The sequence below is a fragment of the Peromyscus leucopus genome, chromosome 22 (genome assembly GCF_004664715.2).
Source record: "Peromyscus leucopus breed LL Stock chromosome 22, UCI_PerLeu_2.1, whole genome shotgun sequence".
Lineage (NCBI taxonomy): Eukaryota > Metazoa > Chordata > Mammalia > Rodentia > Cricetidae > Peromyscus > Peromyscus leucopus.
In genome coordinates, this window is record NC_051081.1 from 54,915,186 (window position 1) to 54,940,029 (window position 24,844).

At 49.9% G+C, this 24,844-nt stretch overlaps 1 protein-coding gene across 4 annotated transcripts in view; it reads left to right on the forward strand.

The window, feature by feature from the left end:
- Rnf144a (ring finger protein 144A) overlaps positions 1–24,450 on the forward strand; it is a 121,229-nt gene extending 96,779 nt beyond the window's left edge. For all 4 annotated transcript variants that reach the window (XM_028893745.2, XM_037198182.1, XM_037198181.1 and 1 more), the window contains 4 exons: positions 3,198–3,405; positions 7,166–7,313; positions 12,878–12,967; positions 20,436–24,450. In XM_028893745.2, the coding sequence (XP_028749578.1) occupies positions 3,198–3,405; positions 7,166–7,313; positions 12,878–12,967; positions 20,436–20,567 (578 nt within the window). In that variant the 3' untranslated portion in view covers positions 20,568–24,450. The remainder of the gene's footprint in view (positions 1–3,197; positions 3,406–7,165; positions 7,314–12,877; positions 12,968–20,435) is intronic.
- Positions 24,451–24,844: the final 394 nt, after the last annotated feature.

Sequence of the window (24,844 nt, forward strand, 5' to 3'; positions counted from 1 at the left end):
GCAGGGCAGGAAGTGTGTGAAGAGAAGCCTGCCCCAACCCCCACTGATGTCTGGGGATTCCAGAGCACCGGAGGGTCAGCAGGCAGGACATAGGGGTTCCCAGGGTCTGAGACAGGAAGCCTACTCCCAGCAAGGTTCAAATACAGCATGATGTTAAACAGACAGAGGCCTGTGTCCATGTCACATGATCAGCACACTGAGTCCCCGTGTCCCCGAATGTCATTTGGAGTACATCGTATCTGGTCTGGGGCCAGGCTAGCTCCCCCATCACATGCACAGAGGACTGGTAGGTGAAGTGGAACTTATTGTGTGTTGAAGGCAAGAACTGCTACCAGAGAGAATCCTGAGGGTTTGGGGGCCATGGGAGCTCCCTGGGATTTCCTCCCAGCACATACCTGAGGCCTGTGAGTGTTTTGGGGGGAGCTCTCGGCATCCCAAGCCTGCAGGGCAACACTTCTCTATGGCCGCCAGTTCTGTCTCCACACAAGTCCACACATTCATTGCCCATGCACCTCCTTCAGACAGCAGACAGGGGCAGCCCCCCAAGCTGGACAGTAGCCGCTGTTCATTCTCTCAGTTCCAGGGGCATCTCAGAGGTTTTGCAGTATTGTCATGGAGTCCAGGCGGTGTGTAATGCAGGCTCTCAGTCCTGGAGTTCCTCGGGGGTCACAAGCACCATCTCAGGCCCTTGCTCTCCTATCAAGATCCTTTTATACTTTTGATGAACTTACCTTCATATATGAGGCAAGGAGTTGCCTTGGACTAAAGAGTCAGCCAGCCGTGGCTAGTGGACCAACCTATCTATGACCCCCAGCTGCTCTGATTTATGTTTCCTCAGAACCTTCATTTATGGGTGGTAGTCTGCTCTTAACCCCAATAGCAAACCAAGTAGATGTTACAGAAACCCCCAAATCACATGGTCCTTAGGAACATAAATAATCCCCACCCTGCCCTTTACAGAGGTTGGCCGGCCTCTGATACAGTGGGTAAGGTCATTATTGAACTTATACCTGACAGACTTGCTCCTTCAGCACTGAACAGAGTGTCCCCTCTTATTGAGGGACCTGGAACCCATAGAAAGGCACACAAGTGTATGAGGTCAGGACTCTGCAGTTTCAGACCTTGTCACTGAGGGTTTATTTGCCTCACAGTGGGGAGTTCTGTAAGCCCATCACGGTGGGGAAGGCGTGGTGGCAGGACATGAAGTGGCTGGTCCCATTTCATCTGCAGTCAGGAAGCAGAAAGAAATGAATGCTGGTTCTTAGCTCGATTTTGGCTTCTTTTTATTCAGTCCAGGACCCCAGTGCATGGGGATGGTGCTCCCTACATTCAGAAGGAGTCTTCTCATTTCAGTTATAGAAATTTAGAAGCTGCCTCATAGACACGTTCAGAGGCTGTGTGCTAGGTGATCAAGACTCCTGTCAAGCTGACAGTCAGTGCTAGTCATCTCAGCCCTCTGAACTCCCAGTGGGCTGGGTGTCCCATGGAGTAGAGTTCCTGTCCTGTGTGATGAGCCACAACCATGTCTAGCTACCTGGGGTAGGGCCCAGACGTTTGCAAACAAGCACCCTTTGCCTTGCACATTAGCAAACGCCTTTTATACGTTTTCTCATCACAATTCAGTGTTCCCCAGATTGCCTCTCAAGATCAGCCTGCAGACTGCAGAGCTGAGGACCAGTGGCCCACGCAGCCCTGTGGAGATGATCCTGTAATGGGCCATCTGGCTTTGCCGTGGCCCCTGTTAGAATGTTAGCCTCCTGTTGGTGTCTCTTGCCACAGCTGATGAAAGTTCAAAGTCCACTAGAGAGGAAGTAAGTGAGACGCCGGGCTGGCTCACTATGGAGGCCAGCTAGGGACGAGTTATAAATGCAGGTTTGGGGTCAGGATGAGAAGGAAGGAATGCCACCATAGCCTGATTTTAAACTAAACTTCCTGACCAATCCCTTAAGAAAGGCTTTGCAGTAGTTTGGGCTTAATATGCAGGAAATGCAAGCTACTAGTTTTACCCCTGTTTGGACTTGGCAAGAGAATCTGTCTTGGGCCTGTGAATCACCCTATTAGAAGACTAATTTATGAACAAAAGAAGGCACCCAGTTCTGGAAATGCCAAAGCAAAGACCATGGTTTGTACGCTGCCTTGAACAGGTAGAAAGGCAGTAAGACTAAGGCAGCATCCTCCTTCCCCGCTTCCTTTTCACCGTGCAACAAAAAGTTTGCCAGTGTGTGAGCCTGGCACTGGGTGGGTGTTGAGGTTTCAAGACAAGGCTCTCACCTGACTCCAGGAAACGTGTCCTGGTTGTGGTGGGAACAGGGGGGGGCGGGGAGAGTTGCAGACAAGGATCTGGTGATATTGGCACTCAGAGAGACTGGGCTGGGGGAGCCCTTCTCTTCTCTGGAATGTAATGGAACTGGGGGGGGGTGAGATGGCGGCTGTGGGAGCCCTTGGCCTACCAGGTACAACCATGAAAAGCTGGAACCAGCTTGGGGGGAACTGGATGAGCATGGAGGCAGTGTGAATCAGTTTATCTGGAGCGTGTCTGGCTGGGTTACCTGGATGTCCTCCATTATGACGGCCTCAGTTGTCATGCCGGTGTCAGGAGCCCCCCACTCCCCAGAGACCACCAGGTGTCCCAGGAGTCGGAGTTCCTATGCAAAAGCAAGGAACCTTTATTGCAAGCTTGAACTTGGGCTCTCTGTCCGTTCCAACACAGTGATTGGGTCAGGGAGAGCCTCGAGCTCAGTTGGGGTGGGGGTGGGTAGGTGGGTAGGTGGGTGGGTTAAGGAATAAAGGATGAGGGGGGTAGGGAAATTCTGCATTCAGATGGGGGATGAACTCCTGATTGGGCAGGAGTGAGGTAGCAAAAGTTTTATCAAACAGGGATTGGTACTGGCGTCCCTGCAAGGAAATTGGCAACCTTTATACAGATTATGTAAGCTATCCTTAATGTTCTGGAGCGTCTAGTACTTGTTTGTCTCAATTCTGATTGGTCCCCCGCGGGTACAGCTTGTGGCTTTTCCTGGTGATGGTAACGGTGAGGCCTAGTCCCAGGACTGTTCGTCTGCAGCCTGTCATGGCTGCACCAATGTTCAGTCAGGCGTCTTCACCATCAGTGCCCCAGAGGGCCTTCTCCATGCTCCCCGTCTCCGGTGCTTGCGATGTCCCGAATCTGACTTCTGTCTTCCGTCTCCTTGTGCTAGAGGTGCTCTTTGACCCTTGCCGGACGTGGTGCCCAGCATCCACCTGCCAGGCCGTGTGCCAACTCCAGGACATAGGACTGCAGACGCCCCAGCTGGTGCAGTGCAAAGCCTGTGACATGGAATTCTGCTCTGCGTGCAAAGCCCGCTGGCACCCGGGCCAAGGCTGCCCCGAGACCATGCCAATCACCTTCCTTCCCGGGGAGACCAGGTACCCCTACATAGGAGCTGTGGGAGAATGAGTGGGCTGGGAGCCGAGAGCCGGGGGCGGGGAGCCGAGAGCCGGGGGCGGGGAGCTAAGAGCCAGGGGCGGGCGGTAGCTGAGAGCCGGGGGCGGGGAGCCCAGAGCGGAGAGCCGGGGGCGGGGAGCCGAGAGCCGGGGGGGGGCCGAGCGGGGGCGGGAGCCGAGAGCCGGGGCGGGGAGCCGAGAGCCGGGGGGGGAGCCGAGAGCCGGGGCGGGGAGCCCAGAGCCGGGGTCGGGGAGCCCAGAGCCGGGGCGGGGAGCCAGAGCCGGGGGCGGGGAGCCCAGAGCCGGGGCGGGGAGCCCAGAGCCGGGGCGGGGAGCTAAGAGCCGGGGGCGGGAGCCGAGAGCCGGGGGCGGGGAGCGAGAGCCGGGGGCGGGGAGCCGAGAGCCGGGGGCGGGGAGCTAAGAGCCAGGGGCGGGGAGCTAAGAGCCAGGGGCGGGTGGGAGCTGAGAGCCGGGGGCTGGGAGCTGTGGCTGGCACAAGGTAGGCTTCTTTCTTGTAAGTGACACCTGAGAGCATGTGGCCATACATCACTGGCCACAGTCCAGGGTCCACCTCAAGAGTTTCTTTTAGGCTTGTGGTTTCCTTGTGAGAACATTTGCCAGGTACATCGCAAGTCCCTGGGAACGTAAAGACGTGTAAAAACCACTCTCTGCTCCCTGCAGGCAGCGATAGACGCACTGTGGGCTATACACCCGGATTAAGTCCTTTGATAGCTGTGGTTTTTCCGCATCTACCCTCTGTGGGAGGGGATCTGAAATGGGAGTGTAGGAATAAGAACACTGGCCATATAGTGAGTGCTGCTTACAAGGAAGATCACTGGTAGGTCCGTCCACAGGCACCTGAAGTAAGAGCCCCACATCTCTCTAAAATTGAGTCTATTAGCATATGTCAAAACACAACTGAATTTCTTCCTCTTGCTCCTCCCAGTCAGATAAGCCCAGCTGTTTGCTCAGGTAGACTTTGTCAGTTAATTCCATGAACTTTAGAATTCAACGGAGTGAACCATAAGGAACTGGTTATATCAGGGGCATCTCTCCCCAACAAAATGTAGACGGCCGTGTAGTTCAGCTAGGCAAAGTGGCCAGCCATGCTGCCGACAAAGAGACTATCATGACTGCCCTCTCCCTACCCAAAGGGGTCTTCCCCACCTGGTTCCCCATCTCCCTTGTTTTCCCATCCTCAGGAAGATGCCCCCGCCATGCCCCAGCTACAGATCCTCTGTTGATCTCCCAGCCCAGCACTGTCCTCTCTCACTTTACTGTCCCTGGGCCGACAGGTCCGTCTCCCACCATGTTCCTTCCCAGAGCCTCCTTGCTGCCCTTTTCACAGGACTCCCATCTCTTCGTTCAGCTCTGTCGCCAGGGTAGGGTTGGGGTCTGCATCCTTTGCTTTCCTGCTGCAGTTTGGGTGCGTTGACCACCATCCAGGACTTACTGTGTTGTAGGTCACTGTTCCCGTGGCTGATGCTTCTGCTGTCAGGGGCTCTGCATGCTTGACCTTTGACCTGGCATATATCAGGCATTTAATGCAAGCAAAGATCACTGAATTTAGATGTAGGGTTATAGAAGCAACCAGACTCTAGGAAGACATATACCCGCTGGATGGCTGGTTAAAAGTAATCAGCAGAGGTTGATGTCCAGGGAGGGGAGAGCTAGAGGCAGATGAGGCATCTACTCAGGGAAGCAGTCCAGTTGTTTGTCTCCAAGAGTAACCCCCAGTGAGGGAGTGAGGGAGTCCTGCCTCTCAGCAGGAGAACAGGAATGGAGGACCCTTTCTAGTGGAATAAGGAGGCTCCCAGCCCAGGCATTTTCCTTACTACAGAACTTCCTTAGGGACTAGAGATGAGCTTGGACACTAGACTGCTTGCCTAGCTAGCATGCAGGATGCCCCATGTTCAGTAACTACCCCAGTAAATACACCAGACATGATGGCACATGCTTGTCATCCTGGCATTCAGATGGAAGTTGACACTGAGTATCTTCCTGGATTACTCTCCATTATATATTTTGAGGCAGGGTCTCTCAGTTGAATCCAGAGCTCATCGGTCAGCTAGACTAGCTAGCCAGCTTCCCTTGGGGACACCCTGTCCTTAACCTGTCTCTAGTGCTGATATTGTAGATAGATGCCACACCAACCCAGCTCTTATGTGGGTCCTGGGGATCCAAACTCTATCCCTTGTGCTTGTGTGGCAAACACCCTCCCCACTGAGCCATCTTCCCAACCTTTCCCAGAATTTCTTAACCTATCCCCTTCCACTGGTGGACAAAACAGAATCCCCTTCACTCAGTCACACGAGTCTCATTACACTTAGGAAGCCGATGGACATGATCATGAGGAATGTTCACTGCCCATCATCACACAGGTTGTGCTAAGGCATCATTAACTCATGTATATACTGTGGCCCTTTGGAATGCTCCTCCTCCAAGATGCACGCTAATAGTGGCCCCGCCTGACTTCAGCTACTGTGTGTTCAGACACAACACTGACTGACTTCTCTTTCCAGGTCATACTGGTGTGGTGGGTTCTCACATAGTACTATATGTACCCCCATAATCTATAGTCCATTCTCTTGGCCTTTGCCATTTATTCTTCCAGATGTTGTCATGAACATATATATATATATATAAATATATATATATATATATATAAGAGAATAGCCATCTTTTTAAAAAAGGGGGGAAAAGAATGCTATGGGTGATCTTCCTCAGCCATGCCTAAATATCTGTTTTGCTTTTGAAACATTAATTTTAACAGTGTTGACTTCTAGCTAGTTTTTTACCAGTTACTATCTTAGTAACAGTTCTATTGCTGTGAAGAGACACCATGACCAAGGCAACTCTTATAAAAGAAAGCATTTAATTAGGGGCTGGCTTACAGCTTCAGAGGGCTAGTCCATGATTATCAAGGTGGAAAGCAGACAGGCATAGTGCTGGAGCAGTAGCTGAGAGCTTTACGTCTTGATCTGCAGGCTAGGCATTGGACGGTGGGGTTGGAGGGGGAAGAGACTGCTGGGCATGGTGTGGGCTTTTGAAACCTTGAAGGCCACAGCTACTCCAAAGGCCACATGTCCTAATCCTTCTCAAATACTCCCTGGTGGCTAAGCATTCAAATATATGAGCCTGTGGCAACCCTTCTCATCCAAACTACCATAGCTACTCTGCAGGATACTTTCTTGGGCTCACACTGAAGACTGAGGCTTGTAGAGGTGTCTTAGAGCTGTTCTGTGGAGGAGTCAGCGTCTGCTACCAGACTTGAAGCTATAATAACCATTGCACATCCCTCCTAGGTCCTCAGGGATACAGTAGTGACCAGGTAGACCTTCTGAAGCAAGCCTGTACCTTCATGTGTGTATGTTTATGACTGATTTTTTTTTTTCTGACAAGACCAAAGTACATAGAATTTATTATCCACTCTTTGGAAAATGCACACATTTCTAAAGCCCCAGCACCATTCTCCAGGTCCCCCCAGGATAAGTTTTGAGGTTGATATTAGATTTTCTATAGAAATCTAAAGTTAGGTAAGTAGCTGATATTGCCTTTTGTTTTTGTTTTGTTTTACCTTAGACAGGCCTATTCGCCCTGTTTCTTTTGCATTGGCTTTAGTAACCAGAGGTCTGGGGTTCCTGCAGTAGCGAGGTGCTCCAAGGTACCCCCAGCACAGCCCTGCTGCTAGGTCTGTCTTGACCCCCACTGCTGCACGGCCCTCATAGCGTGTCTCCCACAGCTCTGCTTTCAAGATGGAAGAGGGCGATGCACCCATCAAGCGCTGTCCCAAGTGCCGGGTGTACATCGAGCGGGACAAGGGCTGCGCACAGATGATGTGTAAGAATTGCAAGCACGCCTTCTGCTGGTACTGCCTGGAGTCTCTGGACGTGAGTACTGCGCAGCAGCCGTGAGCTCTGGGTTCCGATGTGTGGGAGAGGAGGCTGGGGGCCATGCTGGTGAGCGAAAAGTAGCACCAGGGGGTGATTCTCCTGTGTTCCCGGAGGTGAAGCTTGGTCACTAGTGCTGGGTACGGAAGCTTAGGGCAGGCTTGGGGTTCAGCTCTATAACTGAGACGTGTCAGGGTCTCTGAAAAACACCCGGGCTGGCAGAGTCATGATCCACGTAAGGTAAGAAGGGAATCTGGTTCAACTGGACTTAGCAGCCGGTGCTGGTACAAGCTTCTAGAGTCTGACCCCGGGCAGTTTATTTTCGTCATATTTAAGCACAGTACAATTTGGGAAAATGTTTCCTGGTGTAACACAATCCTGTGTTCTCGAGTATATGTCACTTTTTCTGTGGAGATGGGTTTTATAGATAGGCTGAAGGGAGAAACTAGAATGGTCTCGGTCATGCAGATAGCTCAGGTCCTTTTGCTCCTAACAAAAGAAGAGGTCTTGAATGTTCTAGGGTGTCTTAGGGTCTGGCTCTTTAGGGCCAATCCCGATAAGCTTGGATGTTACAATAGGGTACCCCAGATTGGGTCACAAACAACAGACTTCCATTTCTCACAGTTCAGGTGCTCGAGAGATGGACTATGGCCCCTGGCAGATGGGGACCTGATGAAGGCTCCTTTCTGGTTCTTTGATGACTGCCTCCCTCCTGGGCCATGTTGGGAAGAGCAAGCTCTGGTCTCTCCAATCCTGTCAGGGACTCCATCCTCATGACATCATCTAAACTTAATCATCCCCCAAAAGCCTACCTCCTGACACCACCATACTGGGACTTGGAACTTCCTTGAATTCCCGCATTTGGGTGGTAGAGAGCACATTCAGTTAGTGGAACAGTGGGAAAAATGAAAGTGCACACAGCAAAGCATGCCGGGCATCGGGAAATGTCTGTGCCTCGTCTACAGGGAGGGAAATCTATGTTCCCTTTGCCGTCTGATGTTTCTAGCCCAGTATAGCAGGGCTTCTCCCATGTGCTCTCTGTGCCAAGGCCCTTATGCTGCTGCTGCTGCTGCTACTATAATGGTTTCTTACTGTCTCCCTCTCTGGTTTCCTCTTCGCTGCTGTTATGATAAAATGCTCTGATCAAAAGCAATTTAGATAAGGGTTTCTTTTGTTTGCTTGTTTTGCATTTTAAATTTTACAGAGAAGTCAGGGCAGGTACTTGAAGAATCCGTGGGAAAATGCTCCTTGCTGCCTCACTGGCAGCCAGCCGGGCTAGCTGATACAGGCCAGGGCTACCTGCCTAGGGAATGTCGTTGCCCACAGTGAGCTACAGCCTCCCCCATCAATTAACAATCAAGACAATGGCCCAGAACAGGCCCATGGGCCACTCTGATCTGGGCAAACCCTCAATTAAAAGTCCCTCCTCGGGTGACTCTAGGCTATGTTGAGTTGACAGTTGAAGCTGAGCAGGAGGGCAACTTTCCAAAATGATGATATTATGGCTTTGGTTTTGGGAGAGTTTGACCATGTACACTTTAAAATTCTATCCTTAAAATATCGATTTAAAAATCACCTGTTAGGCATTGTAGTCAGCAAGGGTCCAAGTGAACTGAACTGCCCATCCTGATGGGAGTCTATTTATATCTGTTCTAGATGTGGCAGTGATGGTTAATTTTAGTAGGAAGCCATGATATGCTTAAGGGCTTCATTCACAAACTTAAAATCACAATAAATCATGTCTTTAAGACCTAGTGACCATCATATTATTTTCTGGCATCAACTTGACTGAATTAGAAAACTCCTAGGGCATTAGAGACAAAAATGTTTTTGTTTTGATGTGTGTGTGTGTGTGTGTGTGTGTGTGTGTGTGTGTGTGTGGATTACAGAGAGGATTAACTGAGAAAGGAAGTCCCACCCTGATTATGGGTGGCCCATCCTCTGGCCTGTGGTCCCAGATAGAATGAGAGGGGAAAGGGAAAAGGCCAATCAAGCGCTAGCCTTCCTCTCTCTGCACTTCGAGATCTGCCCACATGTGAACAAGCAAACTCAAGTTCCTGCCATCACGCCTTCCCCACCATGATGGACTGTGGTTCCAAACCACAAGCCCAGTAAACCCTCCCTTCCTTATGTGGCTTCTTGTCAGGCGTTTGAGCAAAGCAAAGAGTGAAGGAACAGTGCAGACCTTATGAAAGTCCCTGGGTGTAAAAGAAATGCCCCCTTCAGTATGCGTGCATCATATTCAGTAGGCCCATTCTGCACCTGGGCAGTTCCCCAGTGGCGGACGATGGGTAACTGTACATGGTATCAGCATGGAGGGAACATCAGTTAAGTGTTTCAAGGAGAGCTCACAGAAGGTGGAAGGGGCCAGATGCAGTTGAGGGAGCCAAGATCATGGTCTTCAGGGTCCAGCCCCCCTGATGGGTTATACTTGCCATGGTAACATACTCCTGGCAGCGTCTGTGAGGGAGGCTCTAGATGGAGATAATTGAGGTTAGATGTGGGCTGGAGTCCTGCACTGAACAGGAGGGAGGAAGCTAAGTGACTGTGGCTACGGTGTGACCCATGGCCTCAAGCTCCTGTGTGAAGCCATGCCGCCTTCACCATGATTTACAGATGTGGTGGTATTGTGTTCCCCAAAATATTGTGCACCCTAATAAACTTATCTGGGGTCAGAACAGAACAGCCACTAGATATAGACACCAGAAAATGGTGGTACACACGCCTTTAATCCTAGCATTGGATCTCTGTGAGTTCAAGGCCACACTGAAAACAGCCAGGCGTGGTAACAAGAGCCTTTAATGCCAGGAAGTGATGGCAGGAAGCAAAAAGATATATAAGGGGTGAGGACCAGGAACTAGAGCCTGGTTAAGCTTTTAGGCTTTCGAGCAGCAGTTCAGCTGAGATCCATTTGGATGAGGACTCAGAAGCTTCCAATCTGAGGAAACAGGATCAGCTGAGGAATTGGCAAGGTAAGGTGACTGTGGCTTGTTCTGCTTCTCTGATCTTCCAGCGTTCACCCCAATACCTGGCCTCAGGTTTGTTTTTATTAATAAGACCTTCTAACAATTCTGCTACATACAGAACCTTCAAACCATGAGCCAAAAGGGACCTCTCCTTAAGTTGTGTGATAATAACAAAGTAGCTAACACACACCGCCAGGCAGGAAATATTCTGGCATATGGTGAGAGCACATTCCAGGGAGAGGCTAATTTTTGATGGCCCACTACACAGTGTGCCATGGAGCAGAGGCTGGGGGTTGGGGGTGACTGGAACGTGAAAGCTGAGCAAGAGTTTGTTCACTGCCAAAGGGAACAGGAGGTGTTGAAGCCAGCAGTCACCAAAGAACCGGACACAGTAAAAGGAGGTGAAGGTGTGTGCCGCCTGACATGGCCGGAAATGCCGGTGAGAGGAGGCGAAGCCAGGGCGAAGTCATGACCTTCCCGGTCTCTGTGTGCGAGGTTGAGGGCTCTGACCTCCGGCGGGCCTGGTTACCTAACAGAGCAGCCATGCGAGGAGTCGTCTGGGAAGTGGGCATGCCCTTTGCCTGTGGGTCAGTGTTATTACCAGAACTGTTAGGATCAAAGCGTGGACTTTGAGTAGCTCTCACAACTAGGCTACCCAGCCCCAGTATCCCAATTAAAGAGACAAATGAGAAGCAGAGAGATTTGTTCAGTGTGGTTGCGGTTGGGAAGAGGAAGGGATAAAGGAGTTCAGTGACACCCCACCCCTCACCCCACCCCCACAGCTCTTATCTTTCAAGTGTCAGCATGAGGCTTAGGTTTAAAAAAAAGAGCAAGAGATAAGACAAAACTTAGTAGCCTTGGCCAAGGTTGGCCCCACCCATCATTGTCTCAGCTGCAAGGTAGCCTGGCAAGTTGTCAGGAAGGTGTGAACTCTTCCCTCATGACACCACCTCCCAATCTGGTCCCAGGATTCAGCCTGTTTCTTCTAAGACTCCTGGGGAAATCCCAACTCCATGGAGATCATTATTTTCCGATAGCTGTATAGACAAAGGGTTTGGGGTGGCCCAAGTGTCTCTCTTTAGAATGTTTCCACCTCTGCCAGTGTGGTCACAGTATCTGTGGAGCGTGGCCGGGGAGGCTAGAAAGCCAGTCTAGCCAGTCTTTGCCACTGGCTTTCTAGGAGGTTTGGATAGCCAGTATCCACTTTCAAGGATGGAGAATAGTAAAGACTTGGAAGCAGGTGATGCCATGTGGCTTGGTGTGTGTTTTTGAAAAGGACTTCAAAGCCTTTTAGAGAGCCACAGAGCAAGGTGCAGTGATAGGCAGATTGGATAAACGAGACAAGTGCACTTAAACCATTCTCTGGGCAACTGTACATGAGCAGGAAAGGGTAACTCAGAGTCCAGGGGGAGCGCTCACAGCAGGCAGATGTGGCCAGAGGAGTTTCAACAGAAACATGCCTGGACTAGAAGAGGCTGTGAGCTCACTCACCTGTCCAGGGAAGGTGAGACAGCCGCTGAACTTCTGCCCCCGGTGGTCATTGTTGGGAACTGCATCATAAAAGCCAGGGTTTGCCGCCACAAGGCCGTGTATTTGGACCCTGAGAGGCTTGACCTTAAGTCAGCAAACTCCAGGGTGGTTCCCTTTCCAGCACCAGAGGCAGAATGGCTTCCCTGCCCCATAGCTCTAGCAGAGTTGACCCGAGAGGCCAGAAGTTGGTGGGTGGGATCCTAGGTTTCTCTGGTTTTCTTGTCCTTTCAGTCATATTGGACACTTTACTTCAAAGGAAGCTTCCCATGGTGGCCTTGGTTATACGAGCAAAGGGTGTTGGCCTTTTGGTGCTGTTTTTTTACCTGTTTCCTGTTGATGATGGACAGTCAGGGCCTTCTGTGTGTGGGGTGGGGTGGGGTGGGGTGGGAGGGTGCAGAGTACCTGTCCCTGATACCCAGTGGTCCTGATACACATTGAGGTCCCTTGCTGGAGGGGTAAGAATCCTCAGAGATGACCGACACAGTGAGCCCTCAGCCCAGCAACCCGGCAGTCTGGAAGTGACTGTCCTAAGAACGCGAGGAGAGGCCATGTGGAGGGAGGCATGGAGCAGACAGTTCTCTGTGCGCTGGGAAGGGATGCCTGCTCACTCCAGACAGGAGGAGACCATGTAGGTAGAGGGTGGTTGCCGGACTGGTTCTTGAGTAAAGAGAAACACTGCAAAATGTTTCTGGAAATCTGAACTGAGGGAGGACTGGCCTGGTGAGAAGCTGGTCTGGTCTCGTGGGATCTGACACAGGCAGGCCCAGAGGAAACTCCATCTTCCTCTGTAGTCATCCGTGTTGGTACAAGTTCCAGAGACAGGCCTTATACCCAGGAGACGCTTCTCTGGCTCAATACTGAAAGCTGGCCCCAGGACTCCCTCTATGGAATGGGGCTAACAGCTCCCTCTGGCTGCTCTGTGAAGAGGGATGGTGGCCCAGAGGAACAGCGTCCAAGTTTCCGCACATTCCCCCGCTGTCACTCTTGCCTGGGTCCACACACTGTGTATCTGGAATATAAAACATGCGGAGGGCCGAGTCCAACATTTTTGACCTTTGCCCTTCGCAGGATGACTTCCTTCTGATACATTATGACAAGGGACCTTGTCGCAACAAGTTGGGCCATTCCCGGGCATCGGTGATCTGGCATCGGACACAGGTAAGAGGGCTGTGCACCTCGAACTTTGATCTCAAGGAAAGTGTGTGTGTGTGTGTGTGTGTGTGTGTGTGTGTGTAGGGGGAGGTTAGAGCTCTTAGATAGCAAGGGTGGGATGGTTCCTTGTGTGTTAGATAATGGGATTAATCCACAGAGTCTATTTAATGATCAAAGGAATTTATTCGGGGGTATACTCTCAACCGTGGGAGATTTATCGTAGGGTCCAGGAAAGCTGAGCTGTATATCCCATGCTGAACAGCTTGGTCCAATATCTCAGCATCCAAAACCACGAGGTAGCCACTGAGGAGGTGTGCATGCATCCCAGGTCTTAAGGGTCCCGAGTGGCCATGCGCCAGAGGCCGGTACCTCAAGGTCATAGGCAGGGGTAACCGCTACAGCCGCCCCACAAGGGGCGGTGCCTCAGGACACGGCTCACACAGCCACCCACTACAGTTAGCACTACTTCTGAGTATCAAGGAGTAGATCCGTGTGTACGTGGAGCAGGGTGGAGAGGACGGGGATGGTGAGGTGCTTGGATTGTGGAAGGACGGATCTATGTGGGTAGTGGGACAGGGAGGATGGGATTAGTCTGGGATTTTAGCAAGGCCGCATCCCCGAAGGCTTTGCGGGATCTTGCAGGCAACTGAAGTTGGAACTACAAAGGGGTTAGGAGAGTGGAATCTGCAATACTTCCTAGCTGTGGTGGGAGGGGCTTCTTTCCCAGGAGGTCACTGTGCCGGTCTATCTAAAGACAGACCCACTCTCAGGACGGTGGCCTAGAGTTGGGGGTGGGTCTCACTGTACGTTTCCTCGGCGCTCCCCACTGTAGGTTGATGGGGATGGAAGTCCACGAGTGTGGGTGTCTGTAGCGGGGCTGGGGGGATTTCCTGTAAAGTGTTAGAGAAGAGCAGGCAGTTCACCCAGCCGCTGACCAGGCCTGATGCCCCCTGCTCACTCCCTGACAGTAATGGGGTGTGAGTTGCTTTGGCGTTCTGCACTTTTTATACAGCGTCTTCTATAAGCATCTGTGTGTGTGTTGGGGGGGGGAGATGTTGTCTGCAGTGGTAGGGTTGTCCACATGAAGATGTGATGGACAGCATTTCAGAGACACACAGGCCATGGGGAAGGGAACACAGGCCATCAGAGATTAGACAGGGATTGAAATGACTAAAAGCAGCGAGCAAACCAGGGCTCAAGGATGAGGAAAGTTACCACAACAGTGACCCAAGTGTGTGAAGTGTGGGAGGCCAGCTCCCACCTTTTAAAGGGTTCCTATGAGGAGGAGAGAGGAATAAGAAACTTTCAGATAGAAGAGAGTGGAGAGGAGACAGACAGAAACACAGGATAGCTTCGGGTGGACCTGGTTCAAAATCCACCAGCCCCTTCTTTGTCTTCAAAAAGACTTTTTATAACAATGCCAAGGGGCGGGGCAAAAGACCCCCCTCCCCTTGCTAGATCAAAGCACACCGCACAGCCAAGGGTAGACCCTTCCAAATACCTGGTGACCACACCCGTGGTCCAGCCATCCCCTTCTGCATCCCTGCTGGGTAAAGCAAGCTCAGATCTCACTGGGAAGCCTCTGTGGGTCTCCGCAGTGAAGTAGCAGAAGCAAAAAGGAAACACCTGGCTGTCCACGAGGGAGACGGTGTCCATGGAAGATCTCTCCCCTCTACCTTGTGCATTTGCAAGCAAGGCTAGGTCCCGTGTGAGGTCCCTGCAGCTTTCAATTTTATCCAAACCCAACACACCACAGAGTGCTCATGACCTCCACAGACCCCTTAATTCTTGTGGTTTGCCTGGCTTGGTGGCTTGCCTGGAGAGGCCCTGTTCCCCTGCCAGTCTCCTGGTTCTGGATCCAGTTGCACCTCCCCCATTTCTTTGGACAGGCTTCCTGTCTTAGCTCTGCCTCCACAGACTTGTTAATGACACAGAGAGACAGGGTTTTATCTTTCATCAATATCCTCATGACATCTTTATTGGGTGTTTACAGAGTACCCAGTAGTATAAGAGGGAAACTTAGGAATCCAGTCTACATCTTTTCCTGTGCTTATGCTCTTGGCATAAAACCTCCTGTGCGCTCCTGCATCTGCATAGCCCTGGCCTTCATGACCCCTGAATCTCTGCTTCCTGCCCATGTCCAGCTCTGAGATTCCATCTGCACTCCGTGCAGCCCATTTAAGCCTTAGGTCTCTGACTCAGATATGTGACTGCCACCTCCCATCTCTCAGGACTAGGCTGCACCTCCATCATTCCAGTTGTTCTCACATCTGCCTTCCCCTCTGGACCCTGCACGTGTCTTGCCTCTTGTTGTACATCAGCCTGTCTTCTCTGCAAGGGTTTGCTCGTCCAGGTAACCTCAATGCCCCGGTCCTCTTCCCAGAGCAAAGAGATGGTGCAGAATGGTTGTCAGATAGTGAAGCATGGACCTTAGTGTTGCTTCGTGGCCATGTCCCCAGCTTCCTTCCTTCAGCCGCTTCAGCATGGGTAGCATGTTTGAGATAGGTTAGTCATGATCTTTGTTCTGGCTCTTCAAGGTCTGTTCCTGCTGAACCGACAGAGGTGGAAATAATGAGCTTGTGGGTTCCCGCCCAGAGGAGGACTGAACACCGGGGCGTGGGAACAGTGGTGACATTCCTTGAGATTCTGGTGGAAAGACAGACAAGCTCCAGTGAAGGACATGAACCTGGATGTAGCTGGAGTTCTCTCCAGTCCCGCCCAGGCCCACAACCACTCAGACCCAAATAAACACACAGAAGCTTATATTAATTAAAAGTGTATGGCCTGATGGCTCAAGCTTCTTGCTAGCTAGATCTTACATCTTAAATTAACTCATAATTCTTATTTATGTTTAGCCACGTGGTTTGGTACCTCTTCCCAGTTCTGCCTTGACATCTTGCTTCTTCTGTGTCTGGCTGGCGACTCCTAACTGAGCCTTCCTGTTCCCACAATTCTCTTCTCTCTTTGTCCTGCCTATGCTTCCTACCTAGCTACTGACCAGTCAACACTTTATTTATTAACCTAGCAGAGCAACACATTCATAGCATACAGAGTGATATCCACAGCACCTGGAGCAGTTGTGTCAGGGGAAGCAGAGCCCAGTGACAGATGGGATGTGGAATGTGACATGTACACAGTGGCTGGAGAGGACATCTGTGCCCTCAAGAGGCCCACACACTCCTATGTCCACCTTGCGGAAATGGGTCCATCCAAGAGATGACTTCTGCATCCTCTGCCTGGTTTCAGTGCTTCTCAAGTCCTGCCGGCCACTGGCCTTCTAGCTGGCTGTTCCCTTGCTGGCCATACCTTCCCATTTGTGATGCTTTGAACAAAATCCAGCAACCCTGCACATTCTAATTGAGCCCGAAAACTCCCTGACAGCTAGGATTCCGGGAGTGCTCCTGTCTGTGGCTCGGGGTCTTGCTCACCTCAGACCTCCATGGCATTCATGATCGACCTCCAGTCTAGGTCTAGTGACCACAGTGTTTGAGGGTGTTGTCCTCGGTGTGAAATATGTTGATTTTGTGGGTTCCTGCTTCCTTACTCTTCTTTGTTATTTTAGCAGATTTGTATGGGGGGGGAGGCTCTGCTCCTTGCTAGCCTTTTATCAGTTTGCTGAGCTTAAAATATTGTACAGTAAATTTTACTCAGCTCCCCCCCTTTGTCAAATGCTCCATTCTAACACAACTGCATGCATGCACACACAAATAAACACACACATGCACATAGTTATACACACAGATTTATTCTGGCTGACAAGGTCTTCTGCAGAGATTAACAGGAGTGGAAGGTGGCGGTGTCTGTCTGACTCTGGTGCTAATGGACAGAAAGACCTTATGAGCTAGTAACTGAGTCTCAGTTGATAATGATAGCTATGCCTAACATCCAACTTTCTTTTCAACATTTAGTGTAAACTCCACCCCTGGGTCGTGTCTATCGGCTTTGCTCCGTCGTCATCCCAGACACAAGCTCAAATGCAGAAGAGCTGGACACTCCTTTTTTTTTCCCCTCACTAGAGCAAAGCTCATGTTTCAGGTCATGGCCATCTGCCAGGAGAGCTCTATCCAAGCTCCTCCTTTCCCTGTGAGCAGCGAAGAGAGACTTTTCCACTCAGGTCTAGTCCAGAAGGCAAAACTCATTTCAGGACATTGGGCCAGCCAGTTTTTGACTTTGCATTCCCTTGTGTATGTGAGGATATGCACGAGGTCCTCCCCACCCCCAGCCCCAGGGTGAAGGACAGGGGTTCCTGCAGAGTTGCTTGATGGACACTAAGATGACCATCTGAAGCTGGAGCAATATGGACCTTGGGAAGAGCATATTGGGTCATAGATTTTGCATCTGTAAAATCAGAACATGGAAAGCTGCATGCAGCGGCACACACCTGTAATCCCAATCGAGACTACAGGGAAGTGGAGACAGGGTCTTGCTGGCCACCCAGTCTAGCCAAATCCATGAGCTCGGGATTAGTAAGAAACCCAGAAAGAAAAATAAAAAGTTGGAGAGCAACTGAGGAAGACACCCAACTTTGGCCAGTGACCTCCACATGTGTTCACATACCCACAAAACTGTGCACACACATAGACATACAAACTTTTAAAAAGTTTTAAAAAGAGTATTGGACTGGCTGTTAATCCAGAGACCCAGTGAGACTCCGTCATCTTAGGCCACTGACATTTGCTCCGTCAGTGAATGACGTTTAAGACACTGGTTCACCTTTCCCTGGCTTTGATGTGGACTCGGTCTTCCCAAGTTGGAATGCAGTTGGAGTCTCTGGGAAAACCACTGACCATGTGCTATTTTTTCTGTCCAGTTGGGTCATCCCAGGACATCTGTAATCAGGAGGACTTGACATGTTCGCAAAGCTTGTGCTCTGACATAACAGTGTTGGCTTATGAAAGTCACATGGAGGCTTGTCCTGCAACCCTCGGTGCTTACCCATGCTGATGTCACCATGTGTGTGACATCACCCTCTGGGGAGCCTCGACCCACCCCTCAATCACCCACATGCTTAGGGCCTGACTATCATGTTCTGATTCATTTATCTAATTATTCTTATCAGTAAAAACTCGGGAGTCAGATGTCATGGTAAGACCCTGAATGATCAGAGAAGTGGCAGAGAAGCAACCAGTGATCTCCTATCTCTGTCGTCCTTCCATCCAAAAGGACCGAGATCCTCTCTAAGCCACGCCCTACTACCTCCTGTGTCTATCTGTCCTCAGTCCTCCAAGACCTCTATGGTTAATGTTGGTCAGCTATTTCTGGCTCCTCCCTTTTATTCAAAGCAGACTTCATTGTCGGTATGGAGCGACAGAATTCAAAGTGTCACACAACAGTGTTCCCCGAGTGAATGTCCGGTTTTGTGTCACCACTTTGTCTTTCTTTTCTTCTGGTGATTTTCACATCCACCTTTAACCAGCTGGCAGTGACTTGGTAGGTCGGCTTACCAAACAGCATGCAAATACAGATAAGGTAGGCTGAGGAGCTGAGATGAGCTGGTGCCTTACTGGAGAGGATGTGAACCTGTGCTCATGGGTTTGACTTTGGAAGATGTGTGGCTCCTTCAAGGCTGACAGTCACCTGCTGTGAGGCTGGGGTTATTAGGAGCTCCAGGTGACCTCACTGTGCAGTTATGGGCCTTAAATATCAGTATGCATGTGGTTTTTTTAAAATATATTTTTAAACATTATTTTGTGTGTGTGTGTGTGTGTGTGTGTGTGTGTGTGTGTGTGTGTGTGTACCTGAGTGCAGAGATAAAAAGAAAACATCAGCTCCTCTTAGAGCTGGAATTACAGGCATTTGTGACCTGCTCAGCATCAGTGCTGAGAACCCAACTCGGGTCCTCTGGAAGGGCAGTGTGCACATCTAAGTGCTGAGCCATCTCTCTAGCGCCCACCGTCTTCCCGTGATTTCAATACATCACCTGACCTGCTTGGTGCAATCCCACCACCAATATTATGTTCATCAAATGAGCGCTCTGGATGAGACTTAGCATCTGCACAGCCTCAATTTTCAATGCAGTGTGATGTCTTTTATCAAACGTGGTCTTATTTATAAATGTGGGCATGTACACGCATGCAGGCACTGTGGTGTGTGTGTGTGTGTGTGTGTGTGTGTGTGTGTGTGTGTGTGTGTGTGTGTGTGTGCGTGCGCGCGCACGAGCGATTTGTTTCCAGGAAAAATTCCAGTGAGGGAATTTTTTCCTTCATGTATGTTTGATGCTTTACAGTGTAGTAGAGCCTTAGAGATTGTTAAAGTCATGTTATTTCTCATCTTGAACACTAGGTGGCAGTCTAACTCCACATTCAGCTCTCAGTAGGAAGAGTGGGGTTGATCTGAGCCAGGCCAGACCTGTTCATTTGAAACAGCCCCACGGGCTGGTGTAGATGTCAGCAGGTCTTCATTTGAGCCTTATACCTAGAGGGGGGGAAAAGACCAAGTTTTTAAAAAATCAAAATATAGCCAGGTGGTGGTGGCACATGTCTTTAACCCCAGCACTTGGGAGGCAGAGAAGCAGGTTGATGTCTGTGAGTTAAAGGCCAGCCTGGTCTACAGAGAGTTCCAGGACAGCCAGGGTACATAGAGAAACCCTGTCTTGAAAAGCAATAATATAATGATGATGATGATGATGATGATGATGATGATAGCAGTCCATATTAAATTTTAAACTCCAGAAAGGCAAGGGTAGCTCGGTGTAATGTCTGATGTCCCATGCCCCTGCCACTCTAGTTCCTTTGTTTGAAGGTTTTGTCCTTGCCCTCTCACATACTAAACCATCTGGGCATCTCTGTCATCTCAACCATTTCCTGTCCTCCTGGAAAAGTAGGTTTCTATTTCTTGGATGGAACTGAACCCACTTCCTGTTGTTAGCCTTCAATGAAGTCTTGGCCTTTCCATTAGATGATGTTTTCCTGGAGTGTCCGGATCTCAGGTGTCTTTGTATTTGTAATAGCTGGCCATTGTCTAACTAATCATGGTTGCTCAAGGAGAAATCAGTAATGAGCTGAATGCATAGGAAAAAAAATGGATGCAGGGCAGAGGGGGATCCACAAAGGGAGAAGAGAAAGCAGGGGAGGGAGAGAAATGAGAAAGGAATACAAGCAGATGAAGCAATGATCAGTCAGAGAGATAGGGAGAGAGAGGGGTATGTGGGTGATGGTTAAAGAAGCAGATGAGTGAGTGAGTGTGTAGATGGTGAATGGATACAAGCATGATTTGGTGGATGGCTGGATGGGTGAGTGGGCGAATGAATGCATAGATGGATGGGCAGTTGAGTAGATGAAGACGTAGGGTGGGTGGGCAGACTGTACGGTGGGCCTGTGGATGGATGGATGGATGGATGGATGGATGGACGGACAGATAGATGGATAGATATAGATGATTAGATGTATAGGCAGAATGGTAGAATCATGGTTTAAACTTCAGGGGGGGATCCTACAAACCAGCCCTCCTCACCTCTCCTCTGTTTCCCTTCTAGGTGGTGGGAATTTTTGCTGGATTTGGGCTCCTGCTCTTAGTGGCTTCTCCTTTCTTGCTCCTGGCCACACCCTTTGTTCTTTGCTGCAAGTGCAAATGCAGTAAAGGTGATGATGACCCACTCCCCACCTAGAGGACTGCGTGATGATGCTGGAACAGACCCCTGCTTCGGGACGTGTGGCCCCCTACCCTCCCCCCCACCCCCCACTAAACATGTTTCTTGCCTTATGTGCCCCTATGAGCTTCAGTGTCCGGCTTGCTGCAGAGATTTCAGGGATGATGTCAGCAAGTGGGCAGAGGCCTCGGGTGTGGTCTCCGGGGTGTGGGGGAGGTGAGGTGAGCTAGAAATGGGTGGGTGCTTCCCACACCTGTGTCTGCAGATACGGCCTGAGGCGGCATCAGCCACATATCAGGCAGTTTTATCCCCCGGCCGTAGACTGGGAGTGTCCAGTGGGAGCTTAGGAGACCCACTCAGACAAAGGGACACCTTGGCTTCAAGATGGCACCATGTTGTCAGGAGAAGTCTTCAAGAATTAGGACTCTCTTCAGCCAGCACCTGATTATCTGACTTGAGAAAATCTCTCCATTTGTGACAACTGTTTTTACTCCTAAAGGCATTTAGTAAAATCCTTTTTAGAAGGCTTTTTCCCCCTTTCTGTCAACTGAATAGTGAAAATCAACAAGGTGCGTATAAACCATCCTATGCCTTTTTTGAAATGTGCATTTTATGAAGTTACAGGTAAATGACTTTTCTCTGGCCTGACCATTTTTTTTTCAGGAGCTACAGAAAGCCTTATGCACACTTTGTGTTTTTCTTGGAACCTGCTGTAATTACTTTTTGAATGCTCTGAGCTGTGTACTGTTATCCACACAGGTCCCCTGTTGTTGCATTTCTTCGAAGATATTGACACATTTAAGAAATGTCTCCAGCTTTACATCACCCCCGCCTCCCACACACACACACTTCTCCAGTTCAGCTCACAGGGCCCATTCCTGCGGTCTCCCTTCTCCCAGGTGGCAGCCAATGCCTTTGAATATCTTCAAACTAGATGTTTTGCTCTGAAGGACTCTGCTCTGACTCCTTGCCCCACTTTTCAGGCAAGGAGAGTTAGAGTCATCTGTCCCTGGGGGACTCTTGGAAGATTGGGTGGGAACTTTCTGAAGTCTTTGCATTGTTCAAATGCTTTACGTAATTTGAAAAGTCATGAGACTCACATCACACAGACCCAGCCCTGTAGTTAACCAGTTTATTCTTGCTAGGGAAAAAAAGGAAGAAAATGAAAGGGAAGAAGGGTGGAGGAGGGAAGGAAGGAGGAAGGACCCTTCTGTTTCATTTAATTATCTGCTGTGGGGAGTTGGTGAATTGGTCTTTCCTAGGCTATGTGTTTCCATGTCAACAAAGTGCAAGATAATAAGAAACAGGCCCTTTGCCAATTGCCTCTGAAAATAGGAGAGAGTCCTTTCTTTCAGGATTGACTTTCAGAGCCCAACATGCTTCCCAGGAGCAGGGTGGAGGTGTGGAGGTTTGCAGGGAGGCAGTGGTCTGAAGGCTTACTAAGTGTCCTAGAGAGGAGAAAAGGGAACCCGGAGTCCTATCATCTCAGCCATTGTCTTTGCAAGCACGTCGCATCCTTAGTGGCTGTCTGTGTGATCCTGCACTTAGGGATCAGTGTCAAGTCCCAGCAAACGCTGCCTGTGCAGAAATGACGTCACTTCCTTTATTTTTAATAGACAGTGAATGAGGTAAGACAACCACAGGCTTCTCGCCCTCTGGGATTGATTTTCTTTATTAAGCAAAAGCCATTTAGAAGCTCAGTCCATATCAAAACCACGCTCAGAAAGTGCTCAGAAAGTCGAAATTTAAAAGTTCACTGACCAGGCGTGACCTCTGAGACCTTCATTCTGGCTGAAGCCTGGCCTTGAGCCTCTGTGGTTAGAAACATGGGGAAAGGTGGCCGGACTTTTCTGGAAAGGTTTGACAACTTTATGTGAACCAGTGGCTGAATTTGAGACCTCAAGCCCGCGATTTGTATGTGAAACCATCCAGCCACCACCCTTTAAACATGCCTTTCTGAGGTGGCAGCCAGCCTGGGCCCTGGTTCCAGTGGTGCACAGGCACACCGTGGTCCTTCCTGCCTTGCCTGACCACTGCTGTCTGTTTCAGGGTTTCATTTGTCCTTGTGGTGGGAGTGACAGCCTCCTGGGAGGCTGTGTTCCCACTCGGCAGCACAGGCTCCATAACTGAAGACGGAGTCACCTGGTATCTGGGACACTTCTGAAGGTTCCCATGCCTCTGTAACCCCACCTACTCACACCTCAGCCTATGGCAATCTTCCTAAGCACATGACTGGACACAGCCAGGAACCATAGGGTTTCTAGGGCCGAATGAGTGTGGACAGAGTATCCCTGTCTGCCCTGAGCCTTTGTATCAAGCCTACTTACTCGTTAGATTTCTTAATAAAGCTAACATGTCCATTCCCTCTAGAAACACCAGCAAGATCACACTGAAATATATAAGCTTGCCTTGTTCCCTGTGGGAGTCCTTTTAGCAGAGACACCCACGTCATTTATTATGGACATTCAGCTTGAACCACATGTGATGTGAACTGCATGTGGAATAGTAACGATGATGGCCCCCCGATGTGACTGGGCTTGCTCTCAGTCCAGGGTAGCTTGAAGTGCTCTGTGAGCATTTGTAGCACCCTTTCTGCTGCTTGGTGTAGGTTTGTCAGAACTGAAAATGGAGTTCCCTGAGACAGACCCTGTTCCCGATGGAAGAAGACTGTTCCGTCCCGAGCTTGTGGGAAACCCTCTTCGTGACAGGCAGTGGGCTCTCTGGTAGGGCTCTGTAGTAGGGCTATATCTAGAAGGGCTATCTCTGCTGAGGGCCTGCTGGCCTGTGGGTTATCTGAGGCCATTGGGTGGCTAACCATGCCGTAGTCTTACGGGGTGTGCTAATCCCTGCCAAGCGTAGCCCTCCAGCCTGTGGCTTCATATGCTCACCAGGGTGATGCCTTCAGAGGCGAAGTCATGATGGGTGTTCATGGAGCTGGGAGCCAGCTCCTGTGGTCGGGACAAAGATGTGGACTCCATGGATTATGGACCACCTCAGCACCTGGGAGTCGCTCAGATTGCAGGCCCAGCGCCTTCCCCACTTCAGTACCTGTCCTGAAGAGAACAAATACTCTCTATAGTGTATTGTTCCAGAAAACAGGTGTGAGACCTTGTCCAGGTTCCCCGTTAAACACGCGCCCCCCCATGGGAGGAAGGATCGTCAGGCTTGAACACCTGACTTCCAGATGAATTCATCCTTTCCATTGGAATTAGAAAAGGGGAAAGGTTATTTTATGAATTAGAAGTGTTTCCCTTGGTCGCCTTTAAAAATTAGGGGATGGGAAAGGACGAGGGAGGACTTATTTTGTATACTTCCTAGATTCCTACAGATTAATAAACATACCTGTGAATATATATATATATGTAAATCACACCGAAATCATCAAGGGAAACACTTTGCATGTATACAATTTCATGAAGGTTTTCTTTTTTTTTTTAAAAAAAAAAAAAAAGATACCAAAGCTTGTTTCTCTCTCACAATGAACCCAAACCCTTGTAAAGTTAAATAAGGTAAAGAGATTGTAACTGGCTGTTGCCAAAAAACTCGGCCAGGAGGGAGGGGCTTATGTTCAAACAATTGCCAATGCCCTGTGATTAGGAGAGCCCGCCCTTTTGGCAGTTAACCCCACCCCCCACCCCGTGGTCTCCAGCCCTCCTGACTTGTATAATCCTGTCTTCCAAGACCCCAGGGCCCTCCAGTTAGGTGTAAGCTGTGTGCCACGTGCCTGACCTTATACTTTTATACTTTGCCTCGGGTGTATTTCAATCTTGTATAAAAAACATGCATGTGTCAGTCATACGCACGTGCACACGTATACATTCTGTATTTGACAAGTGGTGGTAAGACCCAACAAACACACACACACACACACACACACACACACACACACACACACACACACCAAAAAAAAAATTGAGAAAATTGCGTTTGTGGTTTCTGAAACGTGAGTACACTTTGTACCACTAACACTGTGATGTATCAGAGCTGTTCGAATGCCTTTTCCTGTTGTGATTTGTACTTTAGAATCCTATGGAAATGTCGGATTTATAATTTCAATACATATTTTAAATGTATTGTGTCTTACGTCCTCTGTCTCCCCTTCGGAAGGGATTTCTTTTTAAAGATATTTTGGCTGGAATACAGGAGAATTTTTGTAAATCCTGCCTGTCTCCATCTTTTGTAGCTGCTCCATTGGCTGGCCTGAGAATTGGACAATGAGTACGGCGGGAGGGGGGAGGGGAGGAGGGGGAGGCATTAGGGGGAGGAGAGAAGGGGTGTTGTCACTTGGAACACGG